Below are 25,600 nucleotides of genomic sequence, written 5' to 3'. Positions count from 1 at the left end.
TGTAATATCCACACATTTGGGATGGGGGAGCCTCCAAGATTGATTTCATCTTGCGTTGCAACCCTAGGTTGACAAAGTGGGAAAAGTGCGGATTTTTCTCAGTGTTTATAATTTTTTTCTATCTGTTCTTTCTTCAAAGGGTTGTCTTAAATTCTAGGTTGTTTTCATAGCTAACTCAATAGTTAAGCAGTAGTTATGTACGTCAGCTATAGTGTAGAAACTAGTGAGGTTCTGTATTTATTTTGAGGATTAATCTATAAAATATTTCATGCAGCCATACTGTTGTACTACTACTATATATTGTACACAATGGATTCACATATTTGAATGACATCACAGTGAAAATTCTTCATACATAAAAAAATAAACATTTTAAGGAGAAAGCTAGGACAGTTTCCATATGTAGTAAGTCTGAAGTAACGGAGCCCTAGAATAGTTTTACCACATAGTCTGATTTGATTTGTAAGATTTTCAAGAAACCTGCTAGAGAAACCTGTTGTTTGCAGCCTTTTCTGACTTCTTTGTGAACATATTTAAGCACCTTCCAAGCTGATCAAAGCTGCATGAAAATGGGGTAGAAGAATTCCCTTCCATGGTGTCTACACCTTCCTTCCTTTTCCTAAATGGAAGTACAGTGGGGGAAAAAAGTATTTAGTCAGCCACCAATTATGCAAGTTCTCCCACTTAAAAAGATGAGAGGCCTGTAATTTTCATCATAGGTATACCTCAACTATGAGAGACAAAATGGGGAAAAAAATCCAGAAAATCACATTGTCTGATTTTTAAAGAATTTATTTGCAAATCATGGTGGAAAATAAGTATTTGGTCACCTACAAACAAGCAAGATGTCTGGCTCTCACAGACCTGTAACTACTTCTTTAAGAGGCTCCTCTGTCCTCCACTCGTTACCTGTAGTAATGGCACCTGTTTGACCTTGTTATCAGTATAAAAGATACCTGTCCACAACCTCAAACAGTCACACTCCAAACTCCACTATGGCCAAGACCAAAGAGCTGTTGAAGGACACCAGAAACAAAAGTGTAGACCTGCACCAGGCTGGGAAGACTGAATCTGCAATAGGCAAGCAGCTTGGTGTGAAGAAATCAACTGTGGGAGCAATAATTAGAAAATGGAAGACATACAAGACCACTGATAATTTCCCTTGATCTGGGGCTCCACGCAAGATCTTACTCCGTGGGGTCAAAATGATCACAAAAACGGTGAGCAAAAATCCCAGAACCACATGGGGGGATGATCCAGAAGAGGATTGGGAGAATGTCATATGGTCAGATGAAACCAAAGTAGAACGTTTTGGTCTAAACTCAACTTGTTGTGTTTGGAGGAGAGAGAATGCTGAGTTGCATCCAAAGAATACCATACCTACTGTGAAGCATGGGGGTGGAAACATCATGCTTTGGGGCTGTTTTTCTGCAAAGGGACCAGGACGACTGATCCGTGTAAAGGAAAGAATGAATGGGGCCGTGTATCGTGAGATTTTGAGTGAACACCTCCTTCCATCAGCAAGAGCATTGAAGATGAAACGCGGCTGGGTCTTTCAGCATGACAATGATCCCAAACACACCGCCCGGGCAACGAAGAAGTGGCTTCGTAAGAAGCATTTCAAGGTCCTGGAGTGGCCTAGCCAGTCTCCAGATCTCAACCCCATGGAAAACCTTTGGAGGGAGTTGAAAGTCCGTGTTGCCCAGTGACAGCCCCAAAACATCACTGCTCTAGAGGAGATCTGCATGGAGGAATGGGCCAAAATACCAGCAGCAGTGTGTGAAAACCTTGTGAAGACTTACAGAAAACGTTTGACCTCTGTCATTGCCAACAAAGGATATATAACAAAGTATTGAGATGAACTTTTGATATTGACCAAATACTTATTTTCCACCATGATTTGCAAATAAATTCTTTAAAAATCAGACAATGTGATTTTCTGGATTTTTTTCCCCATTTTGTCTCTCATAGTTGAGGTATACCTATGATGACAATTACAGGCCTCTCTCATCTTTTTAAGTGGGAGAACTTGCACAGTTGGTGGCTGACTAAATACTTTTTTGCCCCACTGTACATGGTGAAGGTACAGCTTACACAACAGACTTGTTGCATTATTGTCACTTGTGTGAGTTTCCATCTGTGTGAATTGTGCTAGGAGAGAACAAGTTTGAAGTGTGAATGCTCCTACTTCAGCAAGACGAAGGAAAGGTGAGGGAAGATAAAATGGAATACAAAGAGGGACTCACGAAAGAGGGAAAATGAGAAAGGAAGGTACAGAAAAACTGAGGTCAGGAAAGAAACAGAATGCACAGAGGTTTGAAGTAATCTGTGGGGAAGGAAGGGTGCAAACTTTAAAGAGTCAAAAAGAAAAGGGGAGGGATGGTAAATTAAAAGAGATGTTCAGAGAAACTGTGCCATACATTGGAGAAAACAAAGGCAAAATCCACAAAGTAACAGGATGTAGTTTTCATTTATAAACTAGAAGCCATTCCCAAATAAATAATCTCTGGATTCTAATATTTAAAGTCTGGAAGTGTCCTCCGAAGGATATTGAGGCTATAAAATGGTCTAGATTTTCTATTTTATCAGTAAGCTTTTGAATGGGAAATTGCCTCTTCTTTCAAGCAATTTTGGACATGGCAAAAGGGTGCTACAAAAGATTCAGTATTATCCCTGAAATCATATTTTGTAGTATGTGTCCTCCAATTAACAAACTAGCAATATATGGCTGCAGATACACAGGAACTATCAAGCACCTTAATCATAGTTATGCAAGAATGTTGATTACATTCTTCTGTCTTCTTTAATGTGGGTTACCTGTCCTTCTGTTATGTATATAAAGTAAATGAGTTCAGTCTGTTGAACCCACTATTACATAGATATTGCTATATTTTATATAGTATTTCCAGCTTCCATTGAGAATTAATTGAAAAATCACAACCTTTTTATAGGAAACACCTGAGTTCCCTGAGTTATGCAAAATTTAATTGATCAAGTAAATGACTATATGCAGGTAGTCCTTGGTTAACTACGGTAATTGGGACTGGAATTTGTGTCTCTAAGTGATGTGGTGATAAAGCATGATGTCATGTGACCGCATCGTTTAGTGACGGCAATCCTGGCAGTCCTCATTGCCATTGAGGTTCATGGGTCATTAACCAAGGATCTCCTTGCAACTACCTGCCAGTTTCCAACAACCAGAGTCAGTGGGGAAGCTGGCAGGAATTTGCAAGTCACAGGCAGCTTGCAAGCAGGCCACCAGGCAGGTAAGTGGCTACTGCCAGGTGGGGGAGGGTGGCACAGTGCAAGTGTGGCGGGGTTTCGGGTGGCTGCTGCGGGGTGTGGGAGGATGTGTGAGAGTGCGCAAAAGATGGGTCGGGTGTGGCATGAGGGTGGCGGGGCTTGGGGTGGCTGCTGCTGGGTGCAGGAGACTTACCAGAGTGACTTGTGACCTTTCCTGCTGGCTTCCTCATTGATTTTGCTTGTGGGAAGCCAGAACGGAAGGTTGCAAATGGCAATCATGTGACCATGGGATGCTGCAACCATTGTAAGTGAGAACTGGTTACCAAGCGCCCAGATCACAATCATGTGACCACAGGGGTACTGAGATGGCTGGAACTTCGAGAACTGGTCATAAGTACCACTCATTCAGCACTGTCGTAACTTCGAATGGTTGCTGAACGAGTGATCATTAACCGAGAACTACCTGTAAGTACCTGTTTTAAGCATTTTTGCAACATGATCTACAATTAATTAAAATATTATTTTTCCCCATAGAATGTGACATATATCGTATTATAATGTAATAATGGCAGTGAAGTCAAGTATGTATAATGCTACAAATACAAAATTACTATTTTCTTTATTGTGAAATTTATAGAACTGGGGGGAAGCAATATACATACGCACACACAGCAAACACTCTTAGGGCCTTCTCATGAAAATAGCTAGTTACACATTTATAGTTACGGTTACTATATTTATTACCAGAAAAAAGCATGTATACATTATCTTTCAGTTAACAAGCACTGAAAAATAGACCTTCTGCAGGATTGATTGCCTCTTAGAACCTGAAATATTGTCTCTGCACATAATGGAATATACTTCTAGCCGTTATGTCATTAAAATTACATGGTTGAAAGACTTACAAGTAGGGAATATTGTTATTGATACCTTGCAACACAGAAACACAGACATACACACAAAACAATCGTATTAACAATGAACCCAAGACCTTGCAAGATACTAAAGCAATGTTGGGGTTCAGAAGATTTTGACAGGGAAGATATCTAAGGAAAAGAGTGATATTGTATTGAAATGATAGGTGTGAATAACATTTTTTCAGACTTGTGATGATGGTGGATGTCTCTTCCTTGCTCTGTTTATAAATAATGGTACTTGAGAGAACATGCAAATATTTATTCAATGATGGCAGATTATGAATGTAATTCAACTTTGGTGACTGAATTACAAATAGAACTTAGTGGATTCAGAGTTTAGAACAGGTTTGGGTTTTTTGGGGGGGCAGAGATAGGATAGGAAGAATAAAAGTTGGCTATAGACTAGGAGGCTTCAGGTGGCCAATCACTATGCTTACATATACAGCTTAATATTAACATATTTTAATCTGTTTTTTTAAATTTACACCTAACTGCACGTTGTGTTACTGCTCATATTTATTATTTTACTGATTATGTTAGTTTTCAATTTATTTATTCAGTATAATTCTAATCTGCCCAATAACCGACTCTCTGGGCAGATTACAAAGCAAAAATTTACTATTTTTTGTTACAGTTTAAATACTTGCATATTTTAGTGCTTCTAGGAACCCAAGGACCTCTACATAGAAAAGAGGAATATATACAGTATAGAATATATTGCTCCTTAAAGCTTGCCTAAATATTATCTTATGGCAGTAGCTAAGAATGTTCTAGTCTGGATTTTGTTATGGAGAGTCTATTCAGTAATTACAATCCTTATGTTTAAAATCCTAAGTAATAATCTAGAAGCATTTATTAGATTATTTTAGACTATGTTTCAGTTAATAACTAGATTATTATTTTCAACAGAAAGCTTGACTTCATCCGGTGACTCTGATAAGTTTATAACATATCATTTCCCTTTTAGCTCTTTAACCAAGTAATCAAGCTAAGTGTATATCATTCACGATTTATTCCTCCCCCTGGAAACCAGGCCTCTCTGGTTCCCAGACAAATTAAAATTAAAGCCTGCATATCTGGCAAACACACAAAGCTTATACTAACTGCTTTTATATTTTCATAAAAATAAGTTTTTTCAGCTAACAACATTGCTTTTGCACAAATGACAATGAATTAAACATGAACAGAAACAGGGAGGGAGAGAAAAGAATTGACCAAAAAAAAAAAAAAAATCCTGCCAACTAAAAGGTGGAAAATCCCACTCTGGAGACATATAAATAGAATATAGAGGCCACACTGCAAAATATATCCTAATTTAGCCAGAGGTTTTGAAGTAATACATTAACTTTTACTGGCTCCTCCTGCAAGGAAGTGTTGTTCAGATAAATATTTTTAACACAAAATCATATTCAGATGCTATAGAACTATGACATACCAATATATTCCTGAAAATGTGTTTCCTGCATGCAAATAATTCTCCTTTATTATTCAATTTGTGTCCAGTCCATTATATATGTCCCTTTGAGTAATGCAGAACTGATACTCCAATTATCCAGTGTCAGCCACAAAAACTGCCTTTAACCTCTGTTGCAATAAAGCCCATATTATGTAGTAATCGGTTCTGCCAGAAACATCTAAAGTTTCATGATAAGCCATGGATGGAGTTTCTGGGTATTTTTGTGAAGTGGCCAGGGAAGTATCAGTGCAGATAATGAGTCAGTGAGGTAGGTAGGTGAAGACAGGAAAAAAAGTGCCTGAAAATATTTCAGTAAGAGCTGTACAGATGTGATTGTTCTGTATGACCACTATAACAGGGAGACAAGAGGATATAATAAGCTGTTTGAGCTTGTAAGGGCTCAGAGTAAAGAACCATCCAAGGGAAAAAAGATGGTTAGACACAGGATTGTGGAAAAATGATTCTGAACCTCTGATTCCAAGACATTTGAGCAAGGCTAGTTAGTTCCTTTCCTCTCAAAAGGGAATAAGCTTTAAGATTATTAAAAACTACATGCCATGAAGTTAGAATGTAAAGAATATAAAAAATGCACAGCTAGAACCACAAGGGCGCGAAGCAACGGAAACCCCGCCTCCTGCGGTCGCCAGCTGGGCTCTGCTCTAAGAAGGAGGCCCTGGCAAACCACTTCCAAAACACCTTGCCTTGAAAACTGCAGGGACTCGTCCAGGCAGTCACTGCAGAATCGGTAACGATTGAGTGCGGATTAAAAAAAAAAAAAGAACCACAAGAAAGTACCAGGAAAAATAAAAGATGATGAAATATAATGCATGTTAAACAGAGGGAACAAGAGGTTAAGAAATACACTACAGACTAGCACTTGATAGAACAGCCATGAAGGCTTTAGAAAAGATATTCAAATGCCATGATGTGTCTATACCTAACAAAGATCAGAATCCTGCAAACCATGGTATTCCCTGTGGCACTCTATGGAAGTGAGAGCTGGACTTTAAAGAAGCAGGACAGAATACTGACACCTTTGAACTTTGGTGTTGGAGAAGACTCCTGAGAATACTGTGAACAGCCAAGAAAACAAACCAATGGATCATCAAACAAATCAACCCAGAATTGTCACTTGAGGCACAAATGACCAGGCTCAAATTATCCCATTTTGGACATGCTTTGAAAAGACCTAGCTCTCTGGAAAAGGCTCTAATGCTGGGAAAAGTGGAAGGAAAGAGAAGAAGAAGCTGACCAGCAGCAAGGAGGATGGACTCAGTTACAGTGGCAATGAGTGCACCATTGGAAGACCTGAAAGGACAGGTTAGGGATAGATTGTCATGGAGAAAATCTATCTGTGTGGTCACTAAGAGTCAAAAATGACTGGATGGCACATCATCCATCCATCCATCCATCCATCCATCCATCCATCCATCCATCCATCCATCCATCCATAAAACAGAAGGTAAATGAACTAACATTTGTAAAGGCCAGGTCACACGATGGAACATCAATTATCAGGATGAAAGGCAGCTAAGAAATCAGGCAGAAATTCAACATGCTTTATGAAACAATAGCTTCATCAACAATTATGTTACTAAAACGAAAAAGGTGCAATGTTGTCCTCATGAGCAAAAACTAATGTCAATGCTTATACAGAGGTACAGCAGATTTCCTCAATTTGGGAATAAGTCCCAGAATTCCCACTAACCGTACCATCTGGAAATTTTGGGGAGCTGTTTGTCCAGCAGACTAGAAAGACCGACGTATTCATTTTCTTTAAGGTCACCATGGCAAATCACTGTCTGATATTTGAGCAAGAATTTATCCAGCTTCTAATGCTGATAAGTTAAAACTCTGTAAGATGTTTGTAGGAAACTATTTAGTGCTATGTCTGACCATCACCCCAACTAGCACAATGTGTAGCATTCAGTGGACATTGCAAAAGGTGACTTAGGAAGTTGCTAGTGCAACAGTGAATTGTACTAGAGTGAATCATACCTTAATTAGATATCCTACTTCAAATCTCATCATTCCTGTGGTTATGCTAAACCTGGATATAGTTGGAGACCAAAACTGCAAAATTATTTAACTGCATATAGAAACTAGACAGTTTGTATGATATCATAAATTGCCTTTCAGGCAAAATCTTGACAATTAATGGAACAATTAAGAGTCTTGCTGCCCCACTGATATCTGGTCCATCACTGGGTCTTCCTGAAGAAAGCACAAAGGCAAGTCTGCTTCAGCTCTACTCTGCTATTCCAAACTGACCATGGCCTCTCTGAAACCTGCTTAGCTACAATCCAGGTTCTATATTAAAGATGCTTCATTGCTGAACCAGCTGCTTTCATTGCATCAATATTGATTCAGAGTTAGGTTTCTGCAACAAAATCTATTGCATTTCCATTAGCAAGACTGCAAATGATTAAAAAAAAGGTTCCATTTATATCTTTTGAACTGCACACTGCAGAACAAATGCTCTACTACACAGCAACTTGAGCCATAATCTCTTGGAAGGAAAATGTCCTGTGCCAACTATTGTGCAAGACTCCTGATTTTTGCTTTTGTCGTTGTTCTTACACAATTCATAAACTGAGTATTTGCAATCTTCAAAGGACAAATACAGGTAGTCCCTGGGTTAAGAATGGCTGGGTTACAGATGACCCATAGTTCAGAACGGAGCCTATTGTAACAAAATTCAAGTTAAATACACAATGATTTGAGTTAAATACACAATGGTTCGAGTTAATTGCACAATACTACTTATACAGTATTATACAATAATACTGTTCTGGCTTATATACTAATTCGACTTAAGGGCAGACGTTCGGAATGGAACTCGTTCTTAAACTGGGGACTACGTGCACAGCAAAATTAAACAATGCCACAGTATAATTGAGGACAGATATTATCAGTCTTTATATGGGGAAACAGGAGCATATTGTGAGTGTGTGACATCTTTAATTACTTATTTTGCTAATTTGTCAATTTGACACATAGTTGTGAAAACACTAATGTCAAAATTGTTAAGAATATGTGCACTTCTGAAAGACTGAATCTCATTGCTGAAATGTAGAAAATAAGTTAAGGTTTTTCTATAGGTAAAAGCCACATACATAACTGTATGGTTAAATGTATTTATTTTCCTGATTCTTGCAGACTGATATAGATTATTTAGCATTTTGACTTCGTGCCTAAACTGCCAGTGATGGGTAGATAAATTCTCCTGTACTTTTTCCCAGTTCTCATTTCAGCTTAATGAAATGTTCCTTGCTTTAGAAATTCTAAAGCAAGGTGACTTGGCAGCTCTAAACTTTAAATTGTATTATCAACCTAGTTGTCTAATCTGGATTATATACTGGATCATATAGCTTTATAATTGGGTTACCTCTATTGAGGGAGCAGGACTGCCAGATGGATAGCAGAATAAGGGAAAAGCAGGATCTTTTTCCTTATGTCAAATGAGTCATAATAATATTGGCTGAACTTATAGGGCTAATTGTAAGGATTATACCTTGATCACTCATGGGCAATTTTTCATTGGCTAGGAGAACCCCCTTTCTTAATTTAGTATTTTTTTTAAATCAGCCAATAGCCACAAGGGGAAAAATCTGTTAAAAAGAAATGATAATGTTCAGAGATTAATTCCCAGATTTTAATGGAAAGATCTTAGGGGCTCTTGTGGTGGCAAAAAGGAAGGTTGGGGAGCTGATATGGCCTGCCGGAAGCAGGTTGCCCATCTAAAGCACAAAGCATCTAAACTATTCATCTAAAGCACTCTGATCAGTTGAAAGAAACTTATTTAATATCTATCTAATTATTAATTATCAATGACAGTAGCAGCACATGAGATTTTGAGTAACAGCCACTAGCATGTGAAAAGAGGATTCAGATGGTAGCCAACTGAAACTACAGTCTGGGGTACAGGGATGACAATATAGAAGAGTGGGCAGTGAGCAGTATTTTTAAATATTCTTGTTCATTTTTATTTGCCTTCTCTAAGTTTAAAAGCCACTAGCCATCTGATAAAATAAAGTAACATATTAAAAACAGCAACAATAATAAAGCTAGATATAATACAATCAATAAAATGTGCAAAGAAAAACAGGAATTAACAAAACCCTAAGCACAAAAATAGCAGGAGCAAATATTTAAAAAGGCAGATCAAATGCCATTCAAAGTTTGAGGAAACACAATGTGCTTTCCTACATGCTGGAAAAATAATAAAGACAGCACCAGGCATAAATACTGAAGCGAGTAGTCTCATATGGCTAGGATCTCAGGAATCACATGTCTGAACTCAAAGGCTGGGGACACTGAACAAGGGCATTCGATTAAGAAATTAATTGCTAGACAGTTTGATGTGGAGAAAGGTGACCTTTTGCATATTTCAGGATCAATTAACCACTGGTTCTACTACTTTCTCCATGTAACTAATGATATTATGATAAAAAGGTTTGAAAATGGTCTTTTGGATCTGCTTGACAATTCTGCTATAAGAATGCATTTAAGATATTTCATATAATATATGAATTCTTGATACTGCCTTTTAGTTTCAAGAACTCTACTAATTCATTTAGAAGCTAGTGTTACTTGTCAAACTGTAATCCATTGTAAGTTAAACTGATGGCCCTGCATATTTAAAATGTACACTGAAAATTCATGCTTGAGATGTAGAAAGAAGACAAAGCTTGCATTGAGAATTGCAGAAAAAGCAGAGAATGTTTTTGGGTGAAGACATGAGAATTGCAACTTTGGCTAAAGAGTGTAGGAAACAGTGCCATGAACTTCAAGGATGCAGCAAAGCATAACACTAAAAAGCTTCAAACTTCAAGTTATCTCAAAAACTGCTGCATAGTATGTGTACCTGGTTGTGAGGAACTGCTTAGAGGATAGGTTAGGAAAATAGTAAGAAAATTCTTTTTTCTTTTAGGAAGAAAATAGATTTAACCCAAAACTTGACCCATTGCACTTTTAAGCAACCACGCCCTTCAATTTATTTTTTTAAAACATTCCTTACGTAAATAATAATTTTGTTCATCTTTTGAGCTTATCTCTAGTAATGGAGTCATACTGTTTGCATTTGATAGGAACCAATACATTTTGTATAATACAAAGCCGGGCAGCCTCCAAGCCTCCTTTTTAAAATTTCTTCTGTAAATCTTCACCCTATACCCTCTTGAGAGGTCATTTCACCATAGATTTGCTCCCTGAATCCCTTGATGATCAAAGAGTTAGAAATACTGTAATCACTGAGTGACAAAAAGTTGCCCACCATTATATAGAGGGTTATTTTTAAAAAAATAAGATTAAGAATCTTTTAAAATGTGTGAAATCTACTTGAAAAGTTTATTAAAAAATGTGGTAGGAAATTCATTAGAGCTAAACTTCAAATTTCTAAAAACACAGCCTAGGTAGAAGATGCATATTATCTTGTTATAAAATGTTCCCTAAGCTTTGCAATCCTGCTCTTCCAAATCAACATACTTGTCAAACAACACACAAGGTAATCCTTCATAGAAAAACATAGATGAATGAGGAGTGTTAAGAAACTACATAAAGTGAGGACACTGTGATAAAGCACTGAAAGCCAACAGATTTGGAAAAAAGGAAACCTTGATATTGAAGGGAACAAATGAAACATTTGCCATGTAAGGTTGCCTCCCCCGCAAAAAGATAATTCTTTTTTTTTTTTTTTTTTTGCATTGGCAACTGGGAATTAAACTCCACTCATATGTAAATTATTCCCTATTTAAGCTAGTCATTTTTTTTCTTTCTAGCTTTATTGTCTACTTAGAAGCAGAACTGGTCTCTTGTGAGCAGCCTATACAGGCCTGATTTTGTACTACCCTATTTGCCTCTGAACAAATAGATAGTTTAAATTATGGCCTGGGCTTGCCAAAAACAAACCACAGGAGATGTACAAGTCCAGGAAGAAAAGGGAAATACTAATTCTTGTTTTCCTAATGACCAAGAGAAAGTAAAAGATGAGTTTGCATTCAGGAATTCGATTAGTGTATATGACTTGCAGTTCATGAAGCAATCAAGTAACCTCTTCTGTTCCTGGAAGAATAAGATCCTGATGCAAGTACTGGCATAAATATATGAAAATTACATGAAAAAGTAACGCTGGTTAAAGATTAGGACTATTTACACAGTAATTTTTGTATTCCAACTGCAAAGTAAATTCTAGAATCCAGGTAATCTGAACCAAATGGCTCAATTTTTTTCTCATTATAAAAGTTACAACAGGCAGCCTGAGGTAAACCTGTTTTGCACAGCACAAATAAGCTTCTCTCAATGTTCAACCATAATGTATCTTCTGAAATCATTGGGGTTAGAGAAATTGTGGCAAAGGAATTTTTAAAAAAATAATAAGAATACAAATCTGAATCATGCACAATTATCTTGATATATCATTGAATAAATAATGCAATATTAATATATTTGCTAAAGTTTTTCAGATTCTATTCTGGTCCTAAGAAATCTGATTGATTGACCTAGCAATTTTGGAAGATGAATTACTTTCAAAGATATACATTTCCTGATCAAACAAGTAAAGCAACATTGGTACTCTTCCCCAACATTTCACTCATGCCTTTTTCATTCAGAGTTCACCGAGAAACATTCTTTTAAAATTAATCTAAGGGGGGCTTCTGAAAAAAAACCAAAATTGTTTGCAATGCAGTATACCTTTTAGGGAGATCCATTTTTAATTAAAAATAACAAGAGTAATCATAGTAACTTAAGAATGTATTTTATGTTTCCTTGTAAATGAAAAAATACTGCCAGGCAAGTAGTGTCTCCATTATTAATTATACTTAAGAACCTAATCCAAATTTATTTTCAATTTCAGAGTAAATTGTGCTTACTCTGTTTTTTATTTAGAACATTATATTCCTGTTGTACTCCAGAAGACAGAAGGCATATCTAAATGGGCTATTTGAGAAGCAACTACTATCTTCCAAAATGTGCAAGCTTAGATTCAAGCTAGGCTTTTCTTTACATCGGTCTAAATCTACTGTTTTAAAAAGCCTCATAGTGTCCTTCTGTTGATTATTCATTAAACATGCTCTGAGCTGTTCCTGCTGGCTTTCAGGAATGAAGATTCTTTTACTTTATGTTTCTGAACATTTTTGTCTCATCTATTATCCACATACAAGGGGTTAACAACAAATATGGAAAAAATGAAGAAAAATATGAAACTGTACAATGGAACCAAGTCAGGAGTGGTTAACCAGAATGCTGCTAAATTTTCTAGAAGACAATCAGAATTATCCCGGCTGAAAAATGCATCATGCAATTGTCTTCTAGCAGGTAAATAGTACATTGAAACAAAAGATAAAAGGCTTTACATCTTCAGTAGCAACAAAAATATTTAAAATATAATATACAATACAAAATTATTACATAAACAATTGCTATAGTCCAAACATAGTTATTATAGTAATTGTGCTGCTTTTATACAGTTGTGAGAAAAGTATCTTTCTACCTCCGTATGATTAGTATTCATGAACCTAGCATATCATTACTGAAATAACACTGGCTATAGCAAAATATGACACATTCAGATCAGCATGTGAATATGCCATACCTATGAATGTGTAAAAGAAATGTATTATTTTTTCTATTTCAGGAGAAGAAATATGAGATTGGTTTTGAAATGAGAAAGGTGAATTTATGTTTCTACTGATAAAATTACAAAATGTTAGGTACTAAAAGGTAGACAATTGCTTGAAAGTAAGAGAGACAATTGCTAAGAATGTTCTCTTTCAGACTCCAGCTCAGAGAGGAATCAATTAGCCCTTGTCAGACTATGACCTTGAAGGATGCAACCCCAAACAGAATATGCTGAGTTGGAGAGAAAGGAAATTAGATTCTGCAATACACAAAAAAATCCAGCTTCAAAATGGACCTGCCTGGCTGTGAAGTATGACAGCACATACTTAGTCTGAACAGCGGAACGAAGCTCAAATGCTTCGTTACATGTATGTGCTTCACTCTCTTCCAACAATCTACCTAATGGATTTTAAAAATTTGCTCTACGATCCGCTCCAGTAAGATGTAACCCATAATTTATGAAAGGGCTAGGGTTTGAGTCACCTTTTATCTCTCTACATTCTATGGCAATCTTATTTTTTTTACTTGCAACCTTGTTCTCCCCTCCTGATTATATAGAGATTTTCATTGCTCCAAAACTTGCTATACTTAAGATCGATTCTAAATGCAGATGGAAACAAAACCGAAGGTATTCCTGTATGGAATCAATGTGGTGTCACCTCCTGCCTTTATTCTGCAAATGTATGAGCTGAGTGGACTACAGGTAAAAATCAACCAGCTGTTATAACTCTCTTTTTTCCCTGTAGAAACTTACTCAGTGAATAGGGTATAAGCAGATGCAGTCTTTTGGCCTAATTTCAAAGTACTGAATGAACTAAATCCTTTCTGTTTTACAGAATTTTGTGGGCTAGGCATTTTATATTTACAGCTCTTTCGTATTTTCTGCTCTTTTTTTTTTGCTAATGGTAATCAGTTTGCGAGCAGTGTAAGTGTGGCAACAGTACTTACTGCTTTTTAAAAAAAAATAACTTATTTTGGAATGAAGAAAAGGTGACACTTTCATCTACAAAAATGGTCTAAGGCAATCTTGATACATGACAGTTACTTAGCTGGTCTTTACTGTCCAGTAATCAATCCTCTATTTGACAGGCTGTCAATTCAAGGTAGGCAGAGCTCTAGCCAATACTTCAGTAATCAATTCTCAAAGCAAAAGATACATAAAGGAGCTGCATTGTTATAACCTTCAACTCCTCTCAGTAAGATGGTCTCATCTGAAATATAATAACTAGGCAAGAACCATGCTGTAGCTGCTGTAAATGGGTACAGCGTTCCCGAAAGCACCAGGATTTCTGAACCATCCATACGTGAAAGCTGCAATCCTAAACTTATTAATTTAGCAGAAGAGTCCCAGTGAAGGAACTTGTGTAGGCCCAATCTTTTAGTTGGTAAAATTGTTTCAAGAACAGAAATTATGGGACATGTATCTAGAAGAAAAGGTACATCTGTGATACATGATGCTCTCAGAAAGAACATCCCCAAAGTAGCTTGGCCAAGGAAAAAGAGAGGGAGATCTTTCTTGCTGCAAAAGTGAACATACATCAAAGGAATAGCCAGTGTTCTGCACTGCATGTTCCTGTTAAAATTACAAATCACTCCAAGCAGCTTCCCCTTTCTGATTCAAGATATACCATCCACGAATGGACAACTGCATTGTCACAACAGTTGCATTTTAATAAATGTGAGCATTTTTGTTCTCTACTATTGGATGTTATTCTATTAAACATTTGAGATACAAAAGGTTAAAAGTGATTTTGATAAAAATAAAACCTAACTTATTTTCAGTACTGCACATCAAATTATCCCATTACATTTTCATTACTTAGAAGTTTGGTATATTAGTGAGAAAGTAACATTTTCTCTGTTTCTGATATGAACAATAAGAGGAATGGGGATAAAATTACTAGTTTAAACCAATGGGTCAAACTTTGGTCAAATCAGCAAAGAGGTTAAATTATTCAAATACTCCCAAACCTGAAAAAAGCCTGGTTATATACACAGAAATACACCCCCCCGCCCCGCCCCAATGCTACCATGAACTACATATCTCAAGTTCAACCTGGAAAGGAAATCCTCCAACTAAGATACTGCCTTTTGATCCCAAACAGGTTAGCTAAGGTCAAGGAAAATACACCCTACACTTGCTCCGAGGCTCCTTTCTTTTCATCACCATACCTTACATTCCAAGGCTCAGCTCTTGCCATAAAAAGATTCCAGGGTGAAATGTAGCAAGTCATTGTTTATATTTACCCCAGACTGAAGAGTTATGAACAATATTAATAAATTCCATGGCAAAGGAAGTACTAGTGGAACTGCATATTGCAATGAATATCTGTTATATTGTACCACACAGTAATATCGGAATCTAGAATTGCTAAAATTCACAGCAATTCTTCCATAATAGACTTTTCTATTTTTTTATTATTATTTTAAGGGGGGAAATGTATATATTATTGTGATGGGGCAGGTAATTTGTCAGGAGTGCAGAACACACAGAAGTAATAGATACATTTGACAACTATAAAGAACTGAAATAAAATAAAATCAATGCAATGGACCCATAAAGTTCATTACTGAAATGACTTGCCAAACTGTAAAGTAAACTGCATTTCCATCATATTCTATTTCTGAACCTTAGTAAAGGAATAGGCTCAAAATATAATTTGCCTTAACCTAGATCAGTTTAATGATCAGCAAAACATGTTTACTCATCATGCTACTTATACAAAGTATTAAGATCAAACTGGCATAGGAAGTGGGGGATAAAATACAAACTTACCTAATTTTGGTGGAGTTGTTTGGATATTAGTTTCAAATTGTTGTACCAGTGTTGCAGTGGTGGGTCTTTTCACTTCAGGTTTTAGGCTAGGCAGAGGTAAGGAGGGCACCAAAGAGGTTAAGAAATAATCATTTGGGACAGTGTTATATGGAGATGGCTTAGAAGCCACCTCGGAGATAACTACCAGAGGGCCACTGGGTTGCTCCACAACCTCCCGTGCAGCTTCACTGGTGAGAATGGAGAAGTATGAGGTTTGTGCTGCAGACGGCAACCAAGCGGACAGTGCAGTAGGGTCCACGGAGGTAATCGGATCTTGCCGAGTCCTACCAGGATCAAGATGGGAAGGAGAATCGTACTCAAAAATCTTGTCCACGAACACCCACTTGAGGCCAGCAATGCAGAGACAGAGGCTGATCAGGCAAGCCAAGATTGGGACAATGCAGATCTTTTCGGAATTAAGGCAACCCGTCAGTCGCTCTGTCTCCAGACACACACAACAAGTAGCAGCAAGGCCTGCTATTCCCTGAATCCTGGTTTCCTCCCTTTGAGTCTCTGGTATCTCCTCTTCAGCAGGAAGCCCCTCAAGTGATGCAGTGGGGCTCAGCTGGGTTGAGGGATGGGGAGCTTTCTCCAGACCAGCTTCCGACATTTTTGAGCATGTATTTTCCAAGGGAGTTCTCCTCAAGAAGGCTTAATTAAAAGCTTGATTCTAGTCTATCACCTTTCATAGGAAAGCCAGGTCCAGAAATCTTATAGCATCACAGCACAGGCATTAAAACAGAGTCAAAGTGTCAGAAAGAGATCCAACAGAAAGACACCACAAACAATCAAATCTTCCAAGTTCTCAGAAAAGAAGCTTCTCATAATGAATGATTCAGCTCTTTTTCCTTCCTCATTTTTTAAAATGTTGTTATTTTAAATTCCTAATTTTGTCTCAAGCCATCTCAGTTCTTCAAGGAACCAAAATAAGGCAATGAAAACCAGAAGCTGAATTCCTCAACAAAATTGGTTAACTGAACCAACAGCCCAAAGGGAACAGCTGGCTTCTCACCTTAAGCATCTGGGACTGGGGGCTGCTCAAGAGGAAAACACAGCCATCATGCAGTAGGAGCCAAAAGAAAATCAGGAAGCAGGGTAGCAGCAGCGTCAACGGCAGCAGCAGAGACAGTAACAACAGCATCCTGTTGTGCAAACGAGCTGGCAGAAAGAGGCTGAATCATTACAGAGCAGCAGGTGCCTGCTCCCTGAGCATCACTCCCAGCATCGTCATTACAGAAAGGAGGAAATAAAAGGACGGGGACACTCTTCTGCATCCTTACCACCTCTTCTTCTTCTTCGTCCCTCCACAGTACTCTTTCCTTTCCATGCCTTCCTTCCTTCTGCTCTCCTTTCTCTTTCCCCACCCCTCTGCAGGGCTGGCCTGAGTTAAATCCGCACACCCAGCAACACAAGGCTGCCAGGGACTTCCTATTTCATCCAATTAGATGGAATAGAGACATACAATGAAAAGGAGGCACGCAGGAACCAGTTAGCGGCAATTTTTCTCTCACTGTATGATCACGAAAGGATTCCAAACGATTAGAGCAGTCTAACAAAGCTGCAGTGAGGATGAGGGCGGGGAAGGTTGAAGGTGACAGCCTCATGGGCTGGACCTGAGGCTGAGGCTGTCGGATATCCGATCCTTCCCAGGGGGATGGCAGGCCTCTCAGCTGCAGTTTCTTTCTGCTGCTACCTAGATATAAAGTTTGCTTTCCTATCAATCCAGCAAGTTGGAGTCCTAATGGACTGGATAATAACATAATCATAATTTTAAAAAATATATTTTTGGTCCTATGATCCAATTTGAGAAAGCTTGCATTTGAATCAGATTGTTCACATAAACAATGTATTATTTTGGAATGATGATTCCTTTATTAGTATTGTATGAGCTTTAAATGAAAGCCTTGAATGGGAAAAACTGTTCTGGGTGACAACCATCTGGCTTTGAAAATACTTCATTTTTTTCTGAAGGTATTTTAAGGAGAACCAAAATTAAAGCTCTTCATTCTCTTTCTTTAATCTACATACTTTTCTTCTGAACTGTTTGATGGTCTGCCCCCAATTCCAGAATAAATAATTTCAAGATCACTGACAGCATAGTGAAAAATATATAAAAATAATTATACAAGGAATTTAAAGCTCCATAGAAACAAAACATTACTGGTCAAATACACAAATTATATTCATATTTGGTTTCTCAATGAAGAATAGTCAAGTGAAAATTTGCAGTAAGTTCAACATAGCAATGTGAACTAACTAAACAAGTGATATGAAGCAGAGGCAATTTAATGACTCAAAAAAGAGATGAAAAGAAACAATTGCCTGGATGTGATTAGAATTACAACCAAGATATTAATTAACATTATGAGACCATTCCAGGCAATGTTGGAGAGGCATAATGTAGATACAGGAAATTTTATCAGTCTTTTAATCTTGCAAAGTAAGAATGGCAACACTGTTATTTAGTAGGACCCAGCATAAACTAGACTGTCAATTTCTGGAGATGGCCCTGATCTTGGCATTCTGCACAATTGTAAACTGAATGATCTCTGCTCACTTCTTCATTTATCTAAACATTCTAGGTTTCTACTACTAAACAAATTAATACCTCATGATCAGCAACAAATATTTATTTACTTAAATTTATACCCAAGAGGTCAAGGCAGCTTACATGATGTTCTTTCACTTTTATTCACAAAACCAGTGAGTGGAGACCATACAATTGGCCCAAAGTCACCAAACTTTTCCATGGCTGAGGATGTACCTGAACATAGGTCTCCCTAACTTCTGTAACACACTGGAAAGAAAAAAGTATTTGGGGATGCAAACTCTATTGTCCATTGTTGTATGTACCCATTTACACTCACCATGCCTATAAATTGGTCTGGGGCATCATTAGGTAGATATCCTGCAACCCAATTTAATCTTGAATATATCCAAGGGTAACCATTTGAAACTTGATGAGAATGTAGTTCTCCACCTGACACACAGACCTCTCTCTTTGAATTATCATACTGAAACTTATGCTGAGCTAAGTAAGCACCTCGCTAACTTTATCTGATCTCGAAAAGCTAAGCAGAGTTGGGCCTGGTTAGTGGTAGGGTATGGGAGACCACAAGGAAATCCCAGGGCTGCAAGTTAGACTGGGAAGTTGAAAAAACACCCTGGGAGAAGGCAACGGCAAAACACTTTTGTACTGTATCTAAGACAATGATATGGACCATACAGTCACCAGGATTCACACTTGAGAGTTTACTGCTTACCAAAACCTATAATTGTATCCCTTAATTTGATTCTGTAGCATTTAGCTGTTTCAACAGAATATTAAAATACAACTCAATTGCCTTTAATATTACTATACAAAATAGAAGTCTGAATATCACTGTAGAAGTGTTAGCAACATTTCCTTTGGAGGTTTTGCAGTCCAAAGTGTCAATTTATAGTGATGGAAATGTGTTCTGAACCCTTAATCAGCAGTTGTTCAAGACTGCATCAATTTCTCTGGCCTCTCAGAGCCTACTGCAATTCTGTGAGTTGGAGTCAAGAGAAACTGGGGAGGAATCTGGCTAATTCTGATAATTCATTCACTCTTAACTATTCAGAAGTATATAATAAGATATCTTTTGTTCAAACTAAGCAAAACTAATCAATAAAGGTTAAAAAAAGAGATTTCCTATAATATGTAAATGTGAAATTACTACAAAATTCTTTGTAGGAGCAAATACATCAAAATGGAATTGATCAAGGTAAAACAGAGGCAGCAAGAAATGTATCAGGATCTATGGATGAATCAAGTTGAATGGTTTGTAGTAATTCTCCATAGATTTCAGATTTCTTAACAGCTTTAGAAAATGCAAGTGATATCACACACACGTTTATTACAGCCCTAAGGCCAGTTGCAAGTGATACAAACTTTCTGCCATTATAACAATTATTTCTCTCACAGCCTCAGTATTTCTTGCCTATACATTATACCAGTTTGCTTGCTTTGACTAGTTCTTTGTGCAGCTGTAGTCTTCCTATCAATGGAAGAATGAAAAAACTCAATTATTTTTGCTTCAGGTTCACTGGTGGAAGAAAATATATATATAGTAGGTATTTACTCCTTGTGAGACAACATTTTGCATTGGACTTACCTCCCTCAACCACGGTTGTGTGCTTTCCTCTGGTTACAGTGCCTCAAGGTATGTAGCAAAATTAGTACTACTGAAGTTGAAAATTATCCTGAAAGGCAGCAGTGACAAACTACTCCTTATTGTACTGCTGCCATTAAAACTGCATGGGTGTGTCTGTGATGCTACTGGGAGTTGCACTTGACTCAAAAAAGACTTTACCATGTCTGGACTGAAAAAAATATGGGCAATCACTAGTTAGGATTGTCTGTTTCTTTTTGCTGCCATCTAGTGGGCATCAAGAGCTTTGCATCCCAGATATGGTAGCTTGAGGAGGAGGACCTCTCACAAGCTTAAGTCTTCCAACACAGATATTTGAGGCAATGATGGGAATAGGTATGCATATTTAGCTAGTAACTCTAGATCGGTATCTTTCAAACTTGGGAACTTTAAGATGTGTGGACTTCAACTCCCAGAATTCCCCAGTCCACTCATCTTAAAGTTGCCAAGTTTGAAAACTACTGATCTAGATGTTTCATTTGGCGGGAAGATGTTCTGCCCTGTTCTGTATGTAAGCTTGTCTGCCTTTTCACAAAACTATTGGTTTTTGCTTTGTGTTTTTTCAGTGAAGGCTTTTACCTGATCTGCTGAGATTTTTGTTTGTTTATCTTACTCAGCCATTTTTGCAACAATAACAACAAAAAAAGCCTTTTCTACCCAAAGGTCCAGTCGGATAGAAGAAGCTCATAAACAATGCAGGAAGGTGATGGCACATTTCCATGTTTATCCTGAAATTGGTATTTCAGGAATATACCTGTAATTTAGAAGGTAATATATGACAATCAAGATCAGTAATCACTGGTAATCTTATTCTCAAAGTGAGTCTTAACATATCAACTCCAGACTCCCTTGAATGCATGCATAATATCAGCCTCTCGCGTTCTCTAGATCTTTTCAGACCAACTTGGTTTGGTTGAAAAAAAAAAGTAAATAAAATACCATTCTATTTTATATCCTCAGTTCAAATGGCTGAAAAGGCAGGTATGGTTTCTTTTATCAATTTCCTTTGCGGTCCCATTCCCTGTTCTCCTCCATTGCCTGCTGTCCCATATCTGCTACACAGCTTGCAAGGTATGGATAGATCACAGAGCTATAGTTTTGTCTTTTGCAGTGCCTAACCTAAAAATAAATAAAATGTTCCTTTCACGTTTTGAGCCAAACTGTCTCACTTTGCACTTTCCTAATGCGCAGGTTAATTGAGATACCCAGATAATCCTGAAACAAAGAGCCAGGTAGACATTATGTGGACAAATGCCTCTTCAGAGCTCAGGTGTCAGGTCTCTCTTGCAGCCCAAACCGAAATGGCCATTAAGGGTCATCTCCAGTGACTGGAGGGGAGGGATGTACCTGCAGCACCCTAAAGTGGCCAAGAGAAACTGGGTAGAACACAACCCCTGCCCATATTAGCAACCTTATCCATTAGTGGAATGTGCTAGATCCATGGCAAAACATTGGATTGGGAGAAGAGGGAAAACACTACTTTAAAACTGGAACAGCTAAGGGCAACTTTAAGCTACCTGAGTGGTAAGTTGCACATGAGGCAAGGCATAACAAACTGTTACCAAGGCATGTTCATGATGTGATTACAGAGCTATGAGGATGTTTCCTTACAGGGTAACAGTTGATAACACTACAAAATGTGAAAAATCTTCAACATTAAAAGAAGTACTATCTCCTTTAGGGATTTTTTTGCAGCTCCTTTTCCTTTCAGTAGATCTAGTACAGTAGAATGTCATGGTGGGTTTTATGGACTGCCTAATAACTTTGGCTAAGTCATAGCTTCACAAGATCCTTTATAAGGTTTCTAACATACTGACCACTCTTGATACACTGAAAATCTTGCTGGAATCCATAAAGGTACTCTGGAACCTGCCATAACATTAAATATTTTCATTGTTTTTATCTAATAGCATTCTAGAAAATACGTGTTTTATAGAAGGACATAAAGGGTACAAGAAGGAAACATCTCTATATGAAAATTAAATTAGTAGAATTCTAACTCCTAGATGCTGAGGACCACTGAGGAATATACAAGGATGTCAGAGAAGTATGGTAATCAGCTAATTTTTAAAACACTATAGATTTTTTTTTGGCTTGCTTTGCTATTGTAGACAAATCCAGCAAAGCTTTTGAAATCTGTTTTGAATGATGTACAAAACTCAGCAATTTAAAGGTAAAGCTGAAAGGATTGTTCTTATGGAAAATCATCCCAGCTCTGCAAACAAAACAGTTTTACTATCTTAGCCGTGCATGCACGCATGTTGTTTGTAACATAACACATGACCAACTTTACAACAAAATTTATCTGTATGGTTGCCCCAAGGCTTTTATTTTTAGAGGTAACCATGACTGGGCATCCCGTACATTTATTGCATTGGCATTTTAAGCTACCTCTGTATACCTCTTCTAATATTTTCTCATTTCATCCCATGCAGTTTACATAGAATTTTAACCACTTTGTCCTGAATCAGCCCTTTTGCTAATGGCAACCTGATACTGAGTCAAACAGAAAGGAATAAACCATGTCAGAGGCCTTCTTATTAGTGACAAAATGAAAACCTACTTTGAGGCACTATGACTGACTACAGTCTCAGATTCAATATGTTTACTTTAAAGTACAAATCCATCCTTGAGTCACACGCTACATGCTTGCCACCAGTTCATAACACTGGCATTTCCACAATCAGAATCCATTCTCAAATGGCTTAATGAAAGAAAAATGAAAAAGGAGTCATTATTGTCAAAAGACAGGGCAACCGTTTTACTTAGAATCCCAAACTGAGGAAAATACCTTTTTCTGGGCTTAATAAGAAGCAGAACAAGAAAGGAAAATATAGAAAGGAGGAAAATCTATTTAATACCCTAACTCAGTGTTGTCCAAACTTGGCCACTTTAAGATGAGTGGAGTTGAACTACCAGAATTACCCAGCCAGCCAGGCTGGCTGGGGAATTCTGGGAGTTGAAGTCCACTCATCTTAAAGTGGCCAAGTTTGGACAACACTGCCCTAACTAAATCACTTCAAGGAATAATGTATTATTATTTAATCAGCATAATGAGTACAGAACCTGAGGTAAAATCAGGGTGTTTGCCACATTACTGTTAATCAACATGCCACAAGGCTGGCGTACCTTCCCTAATATGTTTCTTTTCTGCCCTTAGGACAATGCAGTGAATGTCTCCTTTACCATCCCAGACTGACTATGACTATCTCAAGGGGTCGAATACAGCAGCCATGATATTTTTTTCTTTCCTTTCCACTTTCCATTTTTGGTGACATCCCATCAAGATTGCCCTTGCTTAGTTTTGTTGCTTTTCTAGTTTTATTTCCAGCAGTCAGCTATTATTGTAACACAGGCATCTGTGGAAAATACACATAGCAAATCAATGTCATTTTTTTTTTTTTTTGCTTTCTGTTTTGTTCTTGGCCTCTGGAGTGGCTGCGTACAGCAGCTGCTTGGCAGGAACAGGCAGGGTGAAAGCCTACTTATTTTGCTGATTTTGAGAGAACAAGAATTTTGTGCTTACTCCAAGTTGCCTCTGTTGACTGTGCATGCATGCGCTTTGATCTTCCATGGTACAATTAATGAGAGATCCCTGCGGCCTAACTGTAGCCAATGAGGATTTCAGAGAAACTAGAGAGAAGCAGAGCTAGCAGATAAACTGCTAAATTTCTGCTATGAGTTCATTCTCTCTCTGTAGAAATTAATGTTTATGCATGGGTGGAGGACATTACGAGCCCCTCTTTCTATTAATTTCATAAATAATGGGGAGGGGAGTTCTGAACATGGTCATGGAGTATGTGAAGTTGTTCTATATGAGCTTCCAATCCTTTACTAACCTACCTTTGAAATGCAGTTAAATAACTTAAAGCAGTGTTACTGAACCTCAGCAACTTTAAGAGGTGTGGAGTTCAACTCCCAGAATTACCCCAGGCTGCATGCTGCCTGGGGGAATTCTGGGAGTTGAAGTCTACACCTCTTAAAGTTGCTGAGGTTCAGGAACACTGACTTAAAGGATGATTCATTCCTTTTTTTTTCTTTTAAAGTTCTTTGATAGTTTGCTGTAGAGTTGGTAATGTTTATAAATTTTATTGAAATATTATTTGGTACTGCCTGGTGCATTTTCTATACATCTAGATTACCTGTTACTTATTGCTATGTATATTAACTACAATCTGCAGCACAGGCAAGGACGTTAAGCAAAGAATCAGTGAGAAGAAGGCAGCTCTCTTCCTTCCATATTATAACATTAATATCATTCAGGGCTTAGTTTAAGATTACATGACACAGGTTGGGGGTGGAAAAGGCATCTGGGACCAAGCACGAAACATATCCGAACTGGAAGTCCCTGGGCACAGAAAGGGCTTCACTCTGGCATGATGTTATGCCTTCCCCTCAGCAATTCTTGAGGGTTGATACTGGAGGATTCCCTACCTGGAACTGCCTTGCCCTTGTGACTCTATTCATACTAGCCTCATTCTACCACTATTACATGCATATCTAGTGAATATAGGACAATGTTATGCCATCCTGTTGCTTTCAGATATCAGCACTGCTATAACACAGTGTTGCTAGGATCTGTGCAGCAGTGCTCAAAGTCTGCCGTGATGACTTTTGGCTGGTGCTTGAGACTCAGCATTGTAAATTGCTCAACGTGCACCTATCATGCTATATTACAGCATTGTGTAATCTAATAGATATAAGTCTCTCGTATTCTATATACATAGAACTTTTCATGCGTCCCTACATTTTTTTCAATGTCCCATTACTTCTGATAGATTCTTACTTTGTATATCTTTTATAATAATGTTTCTTATAGTTTTTAATGTGGCCTTTATAAATAAACTTTTATGCCTTTTATCTATTATACTGTGTGCCTCTTTTCAGTGATTGTACCCCATTCTCTTATGCAGTTCTATGACTGTAATAAAGATTGATTTGAAGAACTATGTCTGCAGTAGGTTAGACAGCTGTGTTCATCATGGGTCTCTTCCGAAAAGTAAAGTACAAATAAACCACTGTCTTGTATCTTCTGCAGTTAACATTTTTATTATCTATATTTATATACTTATTTAAAATGAAGTACATTGATCAAAGGTTAATGTAGGTATGATTTTGAAAATGCTATTTCTTACATGGGTTAACTATTTTCAAATATGATGTCTTTCTTGCTTTCTTTGTAGGAAACATTTTTTTTTTCCTTTAGGAAAAAGGGAGTTTTTGGAAGCTTCCGGGAACAATATAAAAATTAGAGTCTGGATACATTTGGAATTCTTATCAGTTGATAAAGGAACAACGTGAAATGTGTTTGTTAAAAAATTCAAGATATTGTTAACCATCCATTTGATAGTACAGAACACAAAAGGGCCTATACAGT

The 25,600-nt window shown here is 37.5% G+C and overlaps 2 protein-coding genes across 9 annotated transcripts in view; both read right to left on the bottom strand.

Annotated features, from left to right (window-relative positions):
* NRG1 (neuregulin 1) overlaps nucleotides 1-25,600 on the bottom strand; it is a 173,575-nt gene that overhangs the window by 84,132 nt on the left and 63,843 nt on the right. For 2 of the 8 annotated variants that reach the window (XM_088129882.1, XM_088129884.1), the window contains exon 1: nucleotides 16,013-16,830. The exons of 5 other annotated variants lie outside the window; for them this stretch is intronic. In XM_088129882.1, coding sequence (XP_087986008.1) covers nucleotides 16,013-16,661 — 649 coding nt within the window. In that variant the 5' untranslated portion in view covers nucleotides 16,662-16,830. Of the gene's footprint in view, nucleotides 1-16,012; nucleotides 16,831-25,600 lie in introns of those variants that run through there. One more of the 8 variants, XM_088129883.1, reaches the window with a different exon arrangement.
* Nucleotides 17,004-17,328, bottom strand: LOC148213861 (uncharacterized). The gene has a single exon (XM_088129891.1). The coding sequence runs from the start codon at nucleotides 17,190-17,192 to the stop codon at nucleotides 17,022-17,024; it is 171 nt and encodes a 56-aa protein (XP_087986017.1). The 5' UTR covers nucleotides 17,193-17,328; the 3' UTR covers nucleotides 17,004-17,021.

This window comes from Python bivittatus, unplaced genomic scaffold (assembly GCF_059951505.1).
Source record: "Python bivittatus isolate LINGU-HERP-01145 unplaced genomic scaffold, Pbiv_v1 ctg000850_np1212, whole genome shotgun sequence".
NCBI classification, from domain to species: Eukaryota; Metazoa; Chordata; class Lepidosauria; order Squamata; family Pythonidae; genus Python; species Python bivittatus.
Note: the sequence above shows the minus strand (reverse complement) of the source record. Positions and strands in the feature narration are given on the sequence as shown.

Excerpts from the sequence above, each read along its gene's own strand:
- LOC148213861 (XM_088129891.1), bottom strand. The coding sequence starts at position 17,192 with ATGCTGTTGTTACTGTCTCTGCTGCTGCCGTTGACGCTGCTGCTACCC.